General features: G+C 38.8%; 1 protein-coding gene across 1 annotated transcript in view; it reads left to right on the top strand.

The window, feature by feature from the left end:
• The first annotated feature begins 15,451 nt into the window (after nucleotides 1-15,451).
• The window catches only part of LOC134800071 (T-box transcription factor TBX1-like), a 59,864-nt gene continuing 55,193 nt past the window's right edge, over nucleotides 15,452-20,122 (top strand). The window contains exon 1 of the mRNA XM_063772535.1: nucleotides 15,452-15,704. Coding sequence (XP_063628605.1) covers nucleotides 15,656-15,704 — 49 coding nt within the window. The 5' untranslated portion in view covers nucleotides 15,452-15,655. The remainder of the gene's footprint in view (nucleotides 15,705-20,122) is intronic.

Raw genomic sequence — 20,122 nt, forward strand, 5'->3', positions numbered from 1 at the left:
TCTCGCGAAAACAAGTTTTGTTGCCAGACGAAAATTTAAATAAATAACGGATGAAAGACATAAACTAAAATATAAAAATACATTTTATTGCTAATGAAAGTACACATTTTTTTATGAAATATTTTACAATATTATTATATAAATAAATTTGAAAAGAGTAGTAAAGTTTAACGCACGTTGTAATATAATGCCATCTAGTGACAACGTCCGAGTAGCGTAATGTAATGTTGTCATGAAACGCCCCTAGGTGGCCACTGAAAGTCTAGTGAAAAAGTGAACCAATGAACCAACCACGAACCAATAGATGACATAGATCATAGATGTCACGATTCACAACTATTTTAGTCGTGACTTGTTATCGAATTATATCATTTAGAATATACAACGTATTGTAGACGATGTAGATTCAAAAATATCTATTTGGAAAAGTAGGTACCTACCTATTCCAGGTTGGCGTCTTTTGGTTCGTTGTTTCATCGTCTAATATTGAGGCTGAGTGTACTACTAGTACCATAGAGTAATATAAGTAAAGAAAGAGTGGTAACTCCATACATCAGTTTTCTTACCAAAACGCAAATTATTTCGTAGTCGACAGCTAACGTCTTCCAATACTTGGCGTTAGATGTCGACTACGAAATAACTCGCGTTTTAGTAAGAAAACTGATGTATGGAGTTACCTTTCTTTTTTTACTTATATTCCTCTATGCTATGCTAGTACATAGGTAACTTAGGCAGGGGTGCGAAACTCCTGACTTCGGTCAAACTCGGCTCCGCTCGGCTCAGCATTGCTCCGAGCAATTATTAGGGTTGGCACCACTTGACTTCCTTTTGCGTGCACGACCACAGATAAGATAATCACTTGATTTATGACAACCCTAAATAGCCGAAAGGGATAGTGCCATATATTAGAAAGGGACAGCAAGATTCGACCCTGAACCGCTGTCAAACTTCGTTTTAGTAGGAAGTTTCCTTTCTGTACGGTAGTAGTATTAATTATTCTGTGACTTAGGTAAGTAAGTATATGACATTGGTCGTCAGAAGGATAGTCGGCAAATGCATTGAACTTGTTGTTATTTCTGTGCAATATGATTGCCCGCGCCAACGGATATATGCGACGATCACGTAAAACCACTTTTCAACACTACCCTCGTCTTGGAAAAATAGTGTATTCTATTTGTACCGTACGCAAATAGGCACAAGGCCCACTTATATGCGTCATCGGTTGATCTTTTCACATAAAACCCGTCTAGCTGCGTCGATCATAAAGCGCAGGTTGGATTCGAGTTGTTTTAATGTTAGTTCGTGACAGAGCCTTTCTTTGTGATTTTCTATTTGTTTATCGTATGGTACAGTCAACTGTAAAAGTATGGGTGTAGACAACTTACTCAAAAATATGTCCCATAGGTCTTCATTCACTGACATAAGAGTTATGGGACATATTTTTGAGATGGTTTGTACACCCATATTTTTACAGTTGACTGTACTTAAACCTACGGCAGATGTAATGTGACACCGAAGTTAACTTAAAAGTTAAACTCTAAGTTAAAGAGCTTCTCCTTTTAACCCCCCACGCAAAAAAGGGTGTGATTCAGTTCAGGATGCGTATCTGTGTGCGTACCTAATTCTATGTTAGTGTAGGCTGTAGCACCGTGTCTCCGAAGCGGATGAACTGATTTGAGTGCAATTTTATTGACCGAGCGTTAACAAAGGTGTCCGTTTCAGCTGGGGCAAAAATGCTTTCGAAGATCCGAATGTTCTCCTCTACAGGTCGGAATTCTTAACCGATTCTCGTGAAATTTTCTGACCATATTCGAATGATTAGTTTTTTTGTCGATTCAGTTTTTTAATTTCTTTCAAAATGTAACACTCCGCCATTTTGACAGAAAGTTTTAAGTTCCGCTCATAAAAAAAGGGTAGCCAAATTGATCTTCCCTGTGAATATTTTTTAACGCGCTGAGTTGAGAGAAACGCATTCAGACAATCGATCAGACCCTAAGATCGCGACATGTCAAGAGTCATCAATATGACAAGTCAAATTTACCTCGTTGCGCGTGTGTGTCAAATTTCCAATAATCTTATTCTGGCGCGCATCAGACGGGCCGATGACGGAAATATGGCCGCCATCTTGTGAACGACGCGAGCGCCGGCCGTTCACCTGAATCCCGACGAAAGGTTTATAACGCGATATATTTGCTGATAAAAATACCGTTGACCATTTAGATGCAGACATAATATAATAATTCAGTGTATGTCCCACTGCTGGGCACAGAGGTCTCTTCTAATGAACGAGGAGAATTAGGCATAGGTACTCTCCACGCTGGCCAAAACCGGGTTGGGACTCCCCTATACCTTTTGAAATTCTTCGCGGAAATATGTAATTATGGATTAGTGTTTTCATTTATTGAAGTGCAAATGGGAAATATTAAATCACATGACATTTTCTTACATAATTTCCGAGAAACTGATTAGATTAGATAGGTACGAGCGAACCCCGGATTGAAAGTCGTACGTCCTATCAGGGCTTTTCATTTAACTGTGTACCATTAACGGCTGGTTAGTAATCGTTATACAAAACTGACTGTCAATGTCAAATCGCATACATTTTGTCAGGAATGTAACGGTTAGACGTTACTGAAACACGACATATGTCGCGCTTTAAAGTACAAGTTAAAATGAAATTGCCTATCAGCCTATCACTATTAGGCTACCAACGCACTTGATATAGAAAGTTTATTGACATTCCTTGAATTTATTCAAGTCAAAGCTTAGAGACACTGATTAGTACCTAACAAAATCTCGGTTTTCGGTCGAGGTAAACTCTCAGTTGTTTCACGCAAGTCCAATGCACATTCGGGACTGCACTATTCGTTGGCAGCCGCAGCTTTTTAATGAGATTTCCTTCTGTGTGACAATATAGGATGACTCACGTTAGACCGGGCCGGTTCAGGGCCCGAGCTTCCGGCGCTTAATTTTCTATGACAAATGACCGTGATCACGTGATGCTTTCCATAGAAAACGAAGCACCGAAAGCTCCGGCTCGAACCCGGCCCGGTTTAACGTGAGTCATCCTTTAGGCAAGCAAATGCATGGGATTCGTGTTCTACGGACGCCCGCAGTCACTGAAGGCCTACCGCGAACCACTTCGACGTGTTGCCTCGCTGTCACTCTCACGTACGAATTTACAAGAGCGACAAATAGGCAACACGTCGAACGTAACGTAGTTCGCGGTAGGCTCTCTGATACCTAAATTACCTACAGCCCGATATTGACAGCACTTATACATTGTTATTGGGACCGTCTTCTCGGAAGCAGGCACTTGAACCACGAATTTAGATAACCGTTTCACAAGCTAGATGGTTTAGTTTACGACGAGCCGTAAACAGTAGCGTTGTTTACAGAGAAAGCGTAGTGCACGGAGGGTGACCATGGTTTTAAAACTATTCCTGCAAACTAGAGTCGGACTAGGATCAATTCTAGAGAGAATTTGCACCGACAGAGTGTGGGAATTTCCAATGGAAATATGACTTTATAGTGGCATTGCCACACTTTATCACTTCAATGTCGGTGGAGAGTTTCTAGCATCTTGTAGATAACTAAACTCCATAAAATTACTTACAGCAAAAGGAAAGCCTTTTTTGTAGAGTAACGTCAAGCTTCATTGACTGATTGACTCTGAACATTAACCTTTTGAACGCCAAGAACACCTAAAGGCGTCGTAACTAACTAGTCATGCCCACAGCGCCATGGACAACTATACGCTCGGAGACTATACGTGTTATGGCGTACGCGTCAAAGTAAACCTTCACATTGTCAAGTAAGGTTTACATTAGCTCGCTTGCGCCCGTGATGACGTTGGCGTGTAAGTGACGTTTTTGTTTATGCCGTAAAGCGTTATATGTATATAAAAAGTTATTTTTAATGAAGTTTATTTTATGAGTTACGTACTTTTTAAAAAGAAAACATTAACACGAATATTTACATACATATATCTTTAAATCGTAATTTTTATATGCCTGCGCTTCGAGTGGTCCAAACATGGTCCAAAGGAGGGAGTACTCGTAACATTGCCTGACTCAACATTCGATAGTGCTGCTTCTTTTGGAATGATCTAACTTTGCTTTTAACTGACTTTCATCCAGTTTTTAAAGACGCTCCCGTCTCTTCTCTTTATGTCTTGTCGTCTCGACATGTCCGTGGAAATGGCATAAAGCTGGCAACCCTGTCGGCCTGCATCCGGCGCGGGCGCGGACAGACAGATGCGGCGGAAGATGGCGTCGTTAGCGCTGTCGTCGCCTGCGCATACGTAAATAAAGCGAAGAAGGAGCGGTTTTTAAATTATAAGTATTTTGGTGTGAGAAAGTTTTATGTGCGTTTTTGAGCAAGTATGAAATATTCAAAGAAATATCAGGTGTTTTAGAATGTAGCTTCAAAAGTTCGAAACCTAAGGTTCAGTCTCGTTAACAATGAGGTTGTGGAACTTATGAATGAACGAAATAACATTCCAACCAGGCCTATAACCGCGAAAATCGAAGTTCGCAAATTACGGGCATCTTACTCTGTCACTCTTATTACACCTTCATTGGAGTAAAAGAGAAAGAAAAAAAGACAATTTGCGAATTTCGGTTTTTGCGGTAGGTAGTCTTATCCTAATGAAATCTACAGTTTTCAGTCGATGCCAATCGTTTTTGTAGAAATAGGAAACAGTCAATTGTTTGAAATTTGGTTGCTGACGACAAATTTGGTTCCAATAGGGGATATTACGGCAGTCTTCTGCCGCCAGAGTGCAGCACTACCGACTCAGTAAATTCATAGACTAACTTATACATACTGTGCCTTAAACTGTTTTTTGACAAGTTTTCACAGACAATAAAATTGATTCATCAAGGCGTTTTGTTAACAAGGGCCTACCGGTAAACGCAAAATCGAAATTTAGTTATCTGCGTCTTTATCGCTCGAATATGCAAGAGTGATAGAGAGATTAGATAACGAAATTTCGAATTTCTTGTTTCGCGGTAGGCCATGTGATTGACGTGACGTATGATGTGTCAATGTGGTTTGTTTACTGTATGTGCCACAAAGGTGCCACCTACGCAGAGCTTTGCCTTTTGATTTGATTGATTTAGGTATGTTTACGCTGACGTTAAATACTTATCATTCAATAATCATCACTTAAAAGTCAATTCGAGGAAACAAATCACACTTTGCATCAAATTTCTTTACCACTCTTGTGGATAAAAATCACCCATATAACCATTCCGGTCGCAGAATCATCAAAGTGGTAACTAAATGTCAGATGTGTCGTAACAGAGTGCACACAATGTGTCTAGAATTGTTTCGAAACTAAGTGCCGTCGCCGTGTGTACACTTTTCCATAACAAGGTGTCGACACATTGTGTGCACTTTGCGTGCGGTTTGTGACCAAATCTGACAGCAAATTTGTGACAGCAAATGTCAATATAAAATACCTCTTAAAAACCAAGGTTTGTCAAACTACTATTAGTGTCTCATGTGCTCGTAATTCTAGTAAGTCATCATGGGCGATGCAAATGATAATAATCGACCAAAACCATATAAACACCCAACACCCGTCAAACTTTTATGATATATCTACATCAGTGAAGGTGCTATTAGGCCGTGTTTGGTATCGTTTTCGTATAAATATGGGGTGCTGAATCCATTTATGGTATCACATTGACACCATTCCACAAAATTTAAAAAAAAAAACTTTTTAGGGTTCCGTACCTTAAAAGGAAAAAACGGAACCCTTATAGGATTACTCGTGCGTCTGTATGTCTGCCCGTCTGTCACAGCCTATTTTCTCGGAAACTACTGGACCAATTAAGTTGAAATTTAGTACATATATGAAAATTAGGGACCCAAAGACGGACATGTAACGTAAACAAATTAATTTTATACCCAAAAAATTACCATCCCCCCCTTTATCTCCGAAACTACTAGGTCTTAAATTTTGAAAAAAAAAATACACAAAATAGTTCTTTAACTATAGATGACAGGAAAACCTATTAGAAATGTGCAGTCAAGCGCGAGTCGGACTTAATGTACGGAACCCTTAATACGCGAGTCCGACTCGCACTTGGCCGGTTTTTTTTAAACTCCTCTTGACGCTTAACCGCTGAACCGATTTCGTTAAAATTTGGTATAGAAATACATAGTTTGCGTCCCGGAACAGGACATATGTCCTGGGATAGTTCTTATAACCAAAATCATCTTTTGAAGGTGTGAATAGTGGCGTGGAAATTTGTACGGGAAATCAATAACCGCTGAACCGATTTATATGAAATTTGGGATGGTCTTGAAAATGATAAAAACATGACTTCAAACCTAAACTTAAGCAGTATTAACTTCAAGAATTCAATTCTGAATTCCCCCCTACACCACATTTCACACCTTTAAATGATGATTTTTGAGAAAACTTATTATGTCCTGTCTCGGGACTCAAAATATCTGTGTACCAAATTTAAATTGAATCTGTTCAGCAGTTTAAGCGTGAAGAGGAGTTTAAAAGAAAGTATTTTAATAAGTTTATATGTTTTACTTCGGAATGGTGTCAATGTGATACCATAACTAAATTTGGTACTGCGAATTTATACGAAAACGATACCAAACATGGCCTCGTAGCTTTACTGATGTAGAAGTCAAGATAAAATTGAGAGCCCTAAATTCTTATTACTTGGCCTAACTTGTGTAGAAGGAAAAGGAAAAATAAAAGTCTTCGGCAGGAATATAAGACACAAATATAATTGTTTTGAGTTACTATTTCAATCATCAAACATAAACATACCTTGATTATATTATTCTAGTGAGATCCTCATAGATAAACAAAAACATCTAAATATTTACAAGGTCGAAATGTCACGGAACTTGTGAGAGCTATATGTGAAAAATAAAAACTTTTATGACAAAAAAATTTGGACACAATTTAAGAATCACCCAATTGCGTCGAGAAATCATCTGTAGGTATTTTTGCTTGTTTCATTACCTCCTTGCTTCTTTTTTTGTTCTTTGTATTCTGTAGCAATTTGTTAGATCTGAAAATAAAGATAACTTGCGTCGTCACGGATGTCGATTTATAGGTTTTAGGGAGTGCAGGATTCGAAAATGATGACCATTTTGGATTCCAAGATGTCTGCCGTGCACTTTGTCATATAAGCCGTCATGGATGTTGATCCATGTCGACTTTTGTCATAAAATGCGTAGCCGCCATCTTGGATTCCAAAATGGTCATCATTTTCGAAACCGGCACTCCCTAAAACCTATAAATCGACACCCATCTCGACTTTTATGACAAAGTGTTTGGCTACCGCACGCAAGACATTTCTATTATTTTTACGTACAAAAATGACCCCCTGTCAACTTTCAATCGAGATTTAATCGATAATTTATTCGATTAATATTCAGATTAATTCAATTTCAATCTATGTTAGGTCGACTAAATTAATCGCGATTAAAATTTGAGGATTAACTTTTTTAATTCCATTAATTAGTCGAATAAACAGTTAATCGATTAATGCCCATCTCTGACCACGGCATGGATCTTACTTACACTTTGAGAATATCTGAAAACGAATGAACACAAGGAGCCATTTTGCAAATCCAGTAACTTTGTTACTACTTTTGACAGCGCGTGTCATGTGTCTACACAGAGTCGACACAAAGTCGAAACATTGCGACTACTTTTTGACTGGTATATTTCTCAGCCTTAAACCATATTTTTACATCATAATTAACAAGTTTAGTAGTATGTAAAGCGTTATTTCTGTTATTTAAGTATAGTATACGCATCGAAGTACTAAAAATGCATCAAATAATATAGTTATGAACACAGGCACTGAGAAGTAAACAATTTCATTGCCGGCTAAACTAAAACAATGTGGTTGCGCGTTGATTATATTACACTTAGTTTATCAAATCACTCGATCAGTTTAATTCCCCATAGTAATTTAAGTCCTATTGTAATATAAATGCAAACATTAAATAATTACGATTAATGCCCATCTCTGACCACGGCATTTTTACACTTTGAGAATATCTGAAAACAAATCAACACAAGGAGCCATTTTGCAAATCCAGTAACATACCAGTAACTTTGTTATTACTTTTGACAGCGCGTGTCATGTGTCAACACAGAGTCGACACAAAGTCGAAACATTGCAACTACTTTGTGACTGCAATATTTCTCAGCCTTAAACCATATTTATACATCATAATTAACAAGTTTCGTAGTATGTAAAGCGTTATTTCTGTTATTTAAGTATAGTATACGCATCGAAGTACTAAAAATGCTTCAAATAATATAGTTATGAACACAGGAACTGAGAAGTAAACAATTTCATTGCCGGCTAAACTAAAACAATGTGGTTGCGCGTTGATTATATTACACTTAGTTTATCAAATCACTCGATCAGTTTAATTCCCCATAGTAATTTAAGTCCTATTGTAATATAAATGCAAACAATAAATAATTACGTCTTGTAATCCGTTTTAGAGATGGCGTATTAATGTCACTTATTTTTATTTAAGTATTTTTCCATCTGACAGTTTCCATTTGACAGGAACAAAATGAACGAATGAACGAATGATTTTGGGATAAAGTAGTCGCAAACTGGTAACAATGTGTGCACACGGCGACGACACTTTGTGTGTAAATATGTATGTGTCGACCCTTCCCCATTTCTGGTAACAGTGTCGACACAGCGACGACTCTGCGACTGGAATTGTGACCGAAACAGACGGTGTCGACACAAGATGCAACTTTCTCATAAATTTTTGAAGAATAAAGAGAGCCTAAGGGTAACATTCCATTTCTGACCGCAGCTGCACTACTGGTACTGAACGCGTCGGTGTTATTGTTAATTTCCATAGTAAAATGAACAGTAGTGCTGCTGTCGTTGAAAATGGACTGTCACCTTAAAGGAGCTGGTGTGGTGTAAACGTATTTTATGTAATTTCCAAAACATTCTTCCCTACCTCTCCTGTGGCTGACTGTACAACGCATAACATAGATTAGTACTTATTACTTAGATCAGTGTTTTTCAAACTATTTAATGACGCGACCCCCTCATTACGATCGAGATGTTTCGCTTATGTATTGATAAGTATAAAGCTGTCAGAGGCTTCCCGACTATGTCAAAAATAACGACATGTCAAAATGTAGGTCTGTAAAAAAAGAAAATGTGAGTTTGTTGTGATCATTTAAATGGCAGTTTAGGCATGCTCAGTTGCCCACGGATCTTTATAACGAAAAGGTAACAACTAACCGTTCTTTTTTTGTTCGTGATGAGATATTTTGCCTTCGAGTGATTCATTAAGCATCTATTAGCTAGTGATTTGTTTTGTTTCGTTTTACAAAAGATTTTCTTCGAACGCGCGTGTGGGACGATGCGTCTGCGCCGGGGCCCCGCCCATACTGCCCCGTCTCGCTCGCTCGCATCTAAGTTTAGTACAGCGCGAACGAATAAGAGGATCGGGAGAGCGACGCCCTTAAAAATGCATAGTTTTAAATCTTCTGCGTATTGTTTTTTGAAATTATAATTATTATAATTTCAGGAGTAGGTACCTACTTGCGTAGGGGAAGGTAATCCTTTAAAAGTAACCAAAAGGTTTTCATGTACCTACCGTGCTTCACTTTATTAAACTGTAATCTTAATTGATTATAGTGGAGATGGAGTCATGATAATTATGTAGGTAGTAATTCAAAAGCCAAGCTAAGTAGGTTTTTTAATTTTAATGTAATATGGATCTTTTGTTATCTGGAATAAAGATGAATTGAATTGAAAAGAAATTTAGGTAGGAACCTACTTCTAGGTATTACCAGGCGTGGCTCACTCCGCAATTTCCTCGTTTTGCTACAGGTAGCTAAAAGTACATCCGTTCCGCCCCAATTTTGGGGAAAGCCATAAGCCGCGCGTCTGTCGCCACCTAGCGGCTATATCTGTCCTGATCGTAACAGACGCGTTTTGTTAGAGAGTGAGTCTTCTGTACCAAGTACTTACATTTCGAAATTTGATATAGGTACATAGGTAAAGAAAATTGAGTACCTACCTACCTACCTATCATACCTGTAAACCCACGTTCTGTACCCAGTAATTAATATATCATCTTATTTTACAATTGGAGGTTAATAATATATTAATAAAAAACACCCGTCATTAAAACAAGTGGAATTTATATAATATATTTCCCTTATTCTGTATAAGTAAGTAGGTTTGATAAATCATCATCATTCCACGCCTTAGAGGATATAACCAACGGAGACGCCATGTCTATAATTTTCGGTACAAAATAGTCTGCCGTTTTTTGCGGGGGAGGGGCACATCAAATGTATAGGTACGTCATGTCAGATAAACGTCAGTTCATACATGTGGTTGACCATTGGCCGCCTATTTTCGACAGAGGGGAACGCCTGTTAATGACCACTCCGTTTGGTTATATTCTCTAAGTTCCACGCAGAAGAAATCGCAGTCAGAAGCTATTTCAAGTATGAAAAACCTTTGAGGATGAGTCACGTTAGACCGGCCCGGGGCGTCCTATAGGGACCATGCGCGTTGGAGGGTCTGCCATCTTGTGGCCCGAATCGGAAACATATGTGCACATGTAGTAAGTACATTGCCAAAGCAAGTGCTACCATCTAATACCGTTCTCGTCGGTATACGTTTCCTTGTGCATAGTAGCTTCTGCCATCTTGTAGGCTATATCGGAAGCATAAACGACACATTTACGACGGGCGCCAAAAATCTGACGGCTCCCATGCTGCCCCCTATAGTTCATGCACGGGGCCTATACTTCGTTTTCTATGACGGGTGATCGGTGATCATGATATTCATGATGCTATAGGAAACGAAGTGTCGGACGCCCCGGCTCGGTACCGGGCCGATCTAACGTGAGTCGTCCTTTGTTAATTACCTAACTTAATATTTCGTATCTAGGTACTATTATGTGACCCACAATCTCATTATTTACCGCATTGGTACCGTAAAACGGGGTGAGTAGGTTTCGCGGGGAGAGGTGGGTTATGAATGGGGACAGAAGGTTTGAGAGGGGGGTGAGAAGGGATTTTAAGGCTACTGCTACAAAAATAATGTATTCCAATTTAAAACGGAGCTATAGTAATACGCATAATAAACAAAAAACTCAATAACTAGTCTAAAATGTTTGCAGCACTATGTATTATTGACCCATCCTCCTTTCTATTGAAAAACATTAGTTCCGAAATTGCTGGCCAGTGAACTTAAATTTGTAGCGTTAATTGTTTAAAATTCGAATAGAAATTGTAAAGTTACCTTGCAGACCTCGCATCTAAATATATTTGGTCATGATATTTTGAGTTTTATTCACCAGTACTAGAGTTCACTTTTATTAGCGATTTCATCAAGATGAGACTTTATTGAATTATTGAATTATATTGGAGTGATATAAAGTTAGAATGTAACTGTGAGATCCTCGTATTTCAGCCCGTACAAGATTAGAACATTGAGCTTTATTGCTTAATATAAAAGTCCAGTTTTAAATAATTGACCTGATTATGATACGTTATGACTAAAGTTCTTTGGTGAATAACATTGTCCGTCACATCACACATGACATAAGTCACGCAAGTGCCCTGCGCCGCCTACATGAAACAGCAGGCTCAGGCATACATTTTCGCCGTGCGGTAGAAAAAGAGGAGAGACGCCTTCGCGTTACGCGTTACGCTGTCCCGAGTTTATCATTTTTTCCCCACCTCAAAAAGTGCTCAGCGCCGCTAAAGAAGTTTTCACTTCAAAAAAACGATCGAACAATCTTCCAAAATCACCTTTGTATGAAAACCCCTCTCACCCCAAATACGAGGCACTACGGGGTGAGGTGGATTTTCCTCTTTATAGTCAAAGTTATGAAATGGAACTACTTACCCAAAATAAAATAAAAACTAAAATACAAACGTCCGTTTTCATATGTAAAAATAAAATGTTATCGAGGTTTGAATTTCAGTTTTGACCCTACTCACCCCATTTCACGGTACCTATTTATGCACAATTAGACTTTCCTACTAGTCAAATCAGCTTCTTTTTTTAAACTCTCAAAACGATTTGCTAATATGGAATTTATATGAAAACGTGTAAGTGGCGTCACGGTCAACTCATCTACTTTTTATATTTCTATCCGATTTATTAAATAGAAATTGTGGTTAAAAATAACTGCTATCTCTGTCTTTCTAATAATTATCTGGTGCTTTATGTCGTGCGCAGTGTGAAATAATTTATTTTAAGTAGAGGAAAGTACCCAAACGCTTTACCACCTCTACCTACTACGACCAGGCTCCAATTTCACCACGGTGACAGGTGCGACAATTGTAAAATATCACTGTTGCTGACGTCACAAGCATCCATGGGCTACGGTTACCGCTTACCATCGGGCGGGCCGTATTCCTGTTTGCCACCATCATTGTTTTATTAAAAAAAAACTTTATTATATCGGAAAAAAACAGATATTTCTCTTGCTAAGTTTATGACAATTGTCACAAGAAACACTACAATTGTCACGAAATTCCGACATATAACTCATTACCTGTCAAGAATTACCTACAATTCTTCTAAATCTTGACAATTGTCAGAAACTACGCAAAAGAAATATCTGTTTTTTTCCGATATAATAATTTTTTTTTAAATAATACAATGATGGTGGCAAACAGGAATACGGCCCGCCCGATGGTAAGTGGTAACCGTAGCCCATGGATGCCTGTGACGTCAGCAACAGTGATTTTACAATTGTCGCACCTGTCACCGTGGTGAAATTGGGGCCAAGTACGGCTACCACCAGTTTTGACATTGACAGATTAACTCGCGTCTACGTAAATTACTTTCTATACATCTCGCTTGCACTAATATGCGAGTACGAGCGAGATGCATAGAAAGTAAGTTACTTAAACGTGAGTGATTATGTCAGTGTTAAAACTGGTGGTAGTGCTTCAGGTACCTATATAGCTCACATCTTCATAACTATGAGATAATAAATGTCAAAACGTATTATTAAAAGTTAACTCTTTTACAACATTATTTACTTAATACTTATTAATCTTAAATTTTATTACAAATAGAGGATGACTCACGTTGGACCGGGCCGGAGCTTCCGGGGCATCGTTATCTAAGGAAAACATCACGTGATCACCTGTCATAGAAAAGTAAGCGCCGGAAGCTCCGGCCCAGACACGGCCCGGTCTAACGTGAGCAAAGTTCATCGCTTATAACTTATTAAAAGTGAGTTTTTCTACATAATGTACGGAGTGAGCACTCTAAGGGGGTCTCTATTGCTTCCCAAAAGTTTTAAGTCATAATGTATTGTTTGCCCGCATTTTCGTTAGTCATAATTTATTTGGTTCAGAAACGCGTCACTTTTCAGGATTGCCATAAAACAAATCTAACCTAACCTATCTATAGTATTACCTAACCCACGGATAACCTTACGAAAACTAACCCACGGATAACCTTACGAAAATCCTGAAAAGTTAACGGTATCAGTTTTAGGACTAATGATAATATGACAAACAATACATTATGACTTAAAACTTTATGGGAAACAAAGGGACCCCATGGAGGTGAGCACTCTAAGGCCTACTTGCACCATAGGAATGGTGCAAGTGGCGCTAAGGGCCACTTGCGCGTTCCAGGGTTAGCCAACCATTTGACCCTAAGCTCACCTAATACTTAAGAGCCAACGGGAGTGGTCATTCCTCCATACAAACGTACTCCTCGTTTTCCTCCGTGGTTTTTGAAGCTAGAGCAATGATTTTTTCAACACAGATTAATATTGTCAATATCTTTGTCGGACCGTTTTGCTTTTTTTGATATTTTTGTTTTTTAAGGCGCTAGAGCCCTTCAAAAATGGCCAATATGGCCTAATTGACTATGCCGCAATGAGAGGCGTGGCATTCAAAACTGATATCAATTAGCCAAAAAAGCAAAACGGTCCGACACAGATAATTTCATAATCATTTAGATTTCCAAATTTGGTTACGATTGGTTAAGTTTTGGAGGAGGAAACAGAGGAGTACGAAACCTCGATTTTTGAGATTTTTACGCAGGATTTTTCGCCTTGTCCTTATCGCACTACTTTTAGGTGCCGCTTCCGTTAGCGAGACGGGTATATTTACCTAAAATATTTAAAACTCAGCTCCTGTTTCGTCTTAATTATTTCTCTATGCTATAAATTATTGCTCCACTGCACCTCCCTCCCTGCTCCCTGTAAATAGTTACCTGCGGCCTGTAGCACTATATTCTCTTTGTTTACGCCGCTCGCCTGCAGCTTACACGTTTAGGTGCTGATGGAGCCACTCCGTTCGCGTAGCGCGTAAAAATACATGCATCTACCTTACCTACAGGATGATCCTCTAATAAAATAGAAAAATGAATTTTGCGTTCTAAGTGTAATAAGTTGAACATTTTCGTAAGGCTTTTTTGAAATCCCTCTAATATTCATCATCATCATCATGTCAGCCCTTTATCGCCCGTGCTGAGTATAGGCCTCTCTTCTAGTACGCCGCTTGTCCCGGTCCTGAGCTAATCTATTATGTTTGTTACCTCTTCACGCTTAAACAGTTGAACCGATTAAGATGAAATTTGGTATGGAGATCGTTTAAGGCCCGGGGAAGGACATAGAGTTTAAGAAATTATCGTCATTGACATCATTCCACACAGACGAAGTCGCGGGCACAAAGCTTGTTATTAATAAAACGTGCAAATCACATGGAGATCGACTACCGTTGTGCGGGCTTCCTGATGTGAACAATTTGAAAGAACTCTATATACTTATACCTAGTATATAGTAGATTGTTAACCAAGGGATGAAAGGCACTCATTTCTGCCGAGGTAGTTAGGCGCTCGAACGCAGTGAGAGCGCCAATAGTCCGAGGCTGAAATGATGCCTTTCACCCGAGTTAAACACTCTACTTTTCATTTCGAATACGAGCAAAATAATATACATGTGTTTTTTTAAAAACATGACTAAACTGTAAGTATAAATTTTGATAGTATTTTTTTAGGGTAGGTACTTTCAATTAACAATTAAAGATAGTACAAAATTGCGATTAATTGTGTTTAGTAGGTAGAGGTATTTAGGTAACTTTTTCTATCAGAGCTTTTGACAAGTTTATCTTTGTTACGATAATTGTATTTTTCAACAGACATTTTATTTTTATGTCAGAAAAAATTACAAGTTACAGCTAAGTCCCTAACCTCTGAATAAAGACGTTACATCTAAGTTATTCACACCTAATAAATCCAGAATTGATTCCTCACATTACAACAAATTACAACAACACAAACTCAGGTAACGCGCGCAGTACATAGCCGTGTCCATAACGATAAATAAGCGATTGTAGGCGGCGCTACCCAAATTTACCAAACTGGACCATCTTTCCCTTTCACGCATTTGAAAAATAAGCCTTAATAGCTACAGGATACGGATAATTTTTCAAGGATAGGGGAGATGTAGATGGGTCTTTTTTACGCATAAGGGTGTGATGGGCGTGCCGGGGCGGCGCGCGCGCCGACGACAGAAGCGTTCAACTCGCGCGCACCGCCGCCTGCGTGCGCGCTCAGATTAACGCGCAGAAAACTGATTTATTGTGTCGCGTTGAAAAAATAATCGGTCGAATGTTGTGATGGAGGGACAGGAGTGGCGCGTTGAGTGGCAGCAGAGGCAGATCGACGGTCAGTGAACTAGTGTAGTGCTTTAGCCTTGCTCTTATTACCTAAGTGACAGTCGTTTACGGTTCCTAAGTTGAAAGTGATAGTGCTTCGGCTTTGCAGTTAGTTTTAGGTAGCTGTGGAAAGTTGGCGCGGCTTTAAATCTTATTTTAGTTGTAAAAACTTCACTTCCTTAAATGGTAAAACTACGAATTACATAAACTTTCCAACCTTGAAGGCAATTTAGCCCCTGGCTTGAGAACCAAACGTGATCCTCTTAAACTTTATTATTGTGACAGTGATACATATTGCATATTTTCAAGTCGCCCGAGTAGCTTAAAATACGCGGCCAGCATTTTTACAGGTGTAATTGCTTTAAGTAAAATACCGTAGTGACTATAGTTAAGGTGTGGTTAGGTGCATATTATCTAAGTTATCTAAGTATCATTTCTCAGTCCATACAACAACATTTGGTCAAACAATTTTTCAAATTTGAGTGATTTTTATGGATTATATTACATAGATTGCCCGCAACTCGAAGATATAGATATACCTAAAATATGCGAAATTTAAATACATTACACAAATCTAGATCATTTTACTGTAATGATTTGTACTTACATTTAAATGAAAGTTACAGGACAATAATAAGTAATTGAAGAATCAGTTTTGTTTGCTACGATTTAAAGCGCTACGGCTACGACTGGACCTCTACGCCGTAGACCGCTTTCCCACTTGCGAGTCTTGCGACCTTAGCTTCTGTGAACCGTAAGCGACATTAGAACTGTATGCTTATGGACCTTATGGTATATGTCAATGTAGGTACTATTGTACCAATAATATTTTATCGGATTCTGATTGAATATGTTTGAATTTAGTTAGTAGTTAAATAAGATAAAATTTAGATTATTTAGATTAAAAAATTAAAAAAAACCCTACGCTAGTCATATTATGCAAACAAAATCCATTTTGTGCCAAAACAGCCTTATATTATTTTGGAAAAGAGCTGATACTCTTCAAATTGCTGGATCGATTTCTATGAAACATATTAGCTAAGAACCACCGTAAGAAAACTCACTATCATGTAAAGAAACCGCATCGAAATCGGCCCTTCCGTTGGATAGCCACGATGCCACAGACAGATAGGCCCCGACGCGACGTTTCGAATACTTTCGAACCCTTGTCAGGAAAAGTTGCGAAGTATTTTAAATTCATTAAACGCGATATAATCCGTTAAAATAATTATATTTCAATTATAAAAATTAGATAAACTTCCGGGTGCAGGTTTTTATGCCTTTTAACCCACAAACCTAACCTATACTTAGAGATCCGACATCCGACACACGTTAGGCCATTAGGGACCATAGGCCTTTGACAAATAGCTATATAAAGTCTGTCAAGCCATATCCGTCAGTAGAAATAACACTTTCAATGTGTTTGAGTTAGCGTTGTTCTTGTCTATTCCAAATTTCAAATCGATAGCTTAAGTAGTTCTCGAGATATTTAGCGATGTGACAGACAGACGGACGGAAGGTCGGACAGAGTCGCACCATAAGGGTTCCTTTTGTACCTTTTTGGTACGGAACCCTAAAAAGCGGCCAATTTAAAATATGTAGGCGCCAATGGTTATCGTCCCATAGAAAATTAGTATTTCGCGCCTTTTTCTACTAAGTTGTTTGACCGGCTATATCTAGAATATTCAAGAACCATTATACAGGGTGATTCAGGAGACGTGAGCAGGGCTAACACAGTGCATTTCCTAAATTATAAGCAACTGTTTCGTATCAGTATTAGTGAGGTTAACGTTAATTTTGTAGTCGTGTTGAAAAAAATAGATATTAATTTATTTACGACATGCATGGTCACCCTAAAATTAGAATACTAAACTACCGATATTCTGTGTCAAATTGAATGTCATCACTGTCATCACGGTCTGGTTACTTTTGAAAACTCGTATCTCACTCAAGTCTGACAGTTTATTTTCTTCGTAATCAAAATGCTGTCATTACGGTTAAAGAGGTTTTATGTTTATTAATTAGGTCTTGTAGGGTGACCACGATTGTCGAGAATTAAATTTGCCCTCACCAAAAAGTAAAAAAATAGGAAAAAGTGTGGTTGTTTCACCTAAATACGACGATCGATCAATTATCAGTTACTGAGTGTGCAGGATTAGTCCTGCTCACGTCTCATGAATCATTCTGTATATTCAGACCATCAATTAGGATCATGAATTCATGTGTGTGAGATTCCATAAAAAAGAGTCACGGCTAAGCGTTCCCGCGCGGTTCATTCATAACAATCTGTCCGTCAGCGCGGCGCTGCGGCGACGACGGACGGCTGACGTCGTGCGCTGTAGTCCCACATCCCCAAGATACTCGACCTACTCTTGTACAGTCACCATCAGATTTATCAGCGCGGCCGACGTGCTCAGAATTATCTGAACACGCACCCTGACGGCTCGGCCACGACATCGAGCGACTTGCGACGGCGGGAGCGATAACCATAGGTTGGACCGTGACACAGCGATCGGACCTTTCGCTCCAACCTATGGTTATCGCTCCCGCCGTCGTAAGTCGCTCGATGTCGTGGCCGAGCCGTGACACCTTGACAATAGAGGCGTGTTCAGATATTTGTGAGCAATAAGATCACCATCTTTGGGCCCAAGGCAACCTCCACAACGGACGGGGTTCTGAGGTGATAGGCTCCTCCGCCCTTGCTTGCCTTGAAAGCGCATACATGATGCGCTTTTGACTCCTATAAACATATTGGTCGCTGTCGGCGACGACCATAGCTACAAGCGCTCGGCTCGCGCTGAAATGTTGATAATTTTCTTTATAGGGTGGCCCATGGATAAAAAGAAGCGGTGATAAATAATTTACTTATAAGATTTTATTCTTCCTTCTCGAAATTAAAAACATCTAAAATCATTAAACAAAAAACTTCCTTTAGGATGACTCACGTACCGGGCCGACCGGGCCGTGTCCGGGCCGGAGCTACCGTCGCATACTTTTCTATGACAGATGACAGGTGATCACGTGATGCTTTACATAGAAAATGAAGCGCCGGAAGCTACGGCCCGGACATGGCCCGGTCTAACGTGAGTCATGCTTTTTAATACTTCGATACACAAACGCAGACATTTATGAACAAAATAATTTTCAAAGGTTTCAAAACGCTTTAGAATTAGGTTAAAATCAATAAATTACCCTTTTTTATGTCAGGATATTTTTTCTAAAACACGTCACTATTTCTGAGTAAAGTCAGCTGCAGCAGAAGTTGTTATAAGCGGGCGAGGTGTTCAAAATTACCTTGACACGCTCTTATTCTCTTAACAATTAAGTCGTGTCAAGATCATTTTGAACACCTGGCCCGCTTTTAATTAGTTATTGAACTTGACATTGTATATCATTTCATTACAAATAGCTCAAATATTGAACACGAAATTGTTTTTAAACATTGTGTTGTATTCTTAAGTGGCGTTTTTTCGGGTGGCTAATTACCAGAAAAAACGCCCACCCCGACGGTCATCAATCCCCATTGACATGTGACCCCGCGTTTTTTTCACTTCAGTTGACTGGAGAATTCTAATTTTTGTAGTTTTTGAGAGGGAATAATACCTATAGTCTGTATCTTTAGGTATTTAAATAAAAGTAAACAAAATCTACCCTCAAATAGCTCCTTAAGTCAGTTGAGGGTACTTACATGAAAACATTACATGATCAAAAAAATGTAGGTTAAAGTCAGGCCCCAATTTCACCACGGTGACAGGTGCGACAATTGTAAAATCACTGTTGCTGACGTCACAGGCATCTATGGGCTACGGTTATCACTTACCATCGGGCGGGCCGTATTCCTGTTCGCCACCATCATTGTATTATTTAAAAAATCTTTATTATATCGGAAAAAAACTGATATTTCTTTTGCGAGGTTTCTGACAATTGTCAAGATTTAGAAGAATTGTAGGTAATTCTTGACAGGTAATGAGTTATATGTCGGAATTTCGTGACAATTGTAGTGTTTCTTGTGACAATTGTCATAAACTTAGCAAGAGAAATATCTGTTTTTTTCCGATATAATAAAGTTTTTTTTAATAAAACAATGATGGTGGCAAACAGGAATACGGCCCGCCCGATGGTAAGCGGTAACCGTAGCCCATGGATGCCTGTGACGTCAGCAACAGTGATGTTTTACAATTGTCGCACCTGTCACCGTGGTGAAATTGGAGCCAGGTCGTTCAGTGACAGATCCAAGCGGTTTTGTATTTGGTTGGGTAACCTATAAATGTTATCACTACCCGAAAATGTACAAATTGTTTGTTTACTTTTATCTAAATACCTAAAGGTACAGACTATATATAGGTAGTTAATTTACGCGTGTTTTTTATTTTATCATAGCTATCTAATGTTGTCTTCGAGAGGCTTAAAAGTAATATGCCTAAAATG

Source organism: Cydia splendana, chromosome 19, assembly GCF_910591565.1.
Source record: "Cydia splendana chromosome 19, ilCydSple1.2, whole genome shotgun sequence".
Taxonomy (NCBI): domain Eukaryota; kingdom Metazoa; phylum Arthropoda; class Insecta; order Lepidoptera; family Tortricidae; genus Cydia; species Cydia splendana.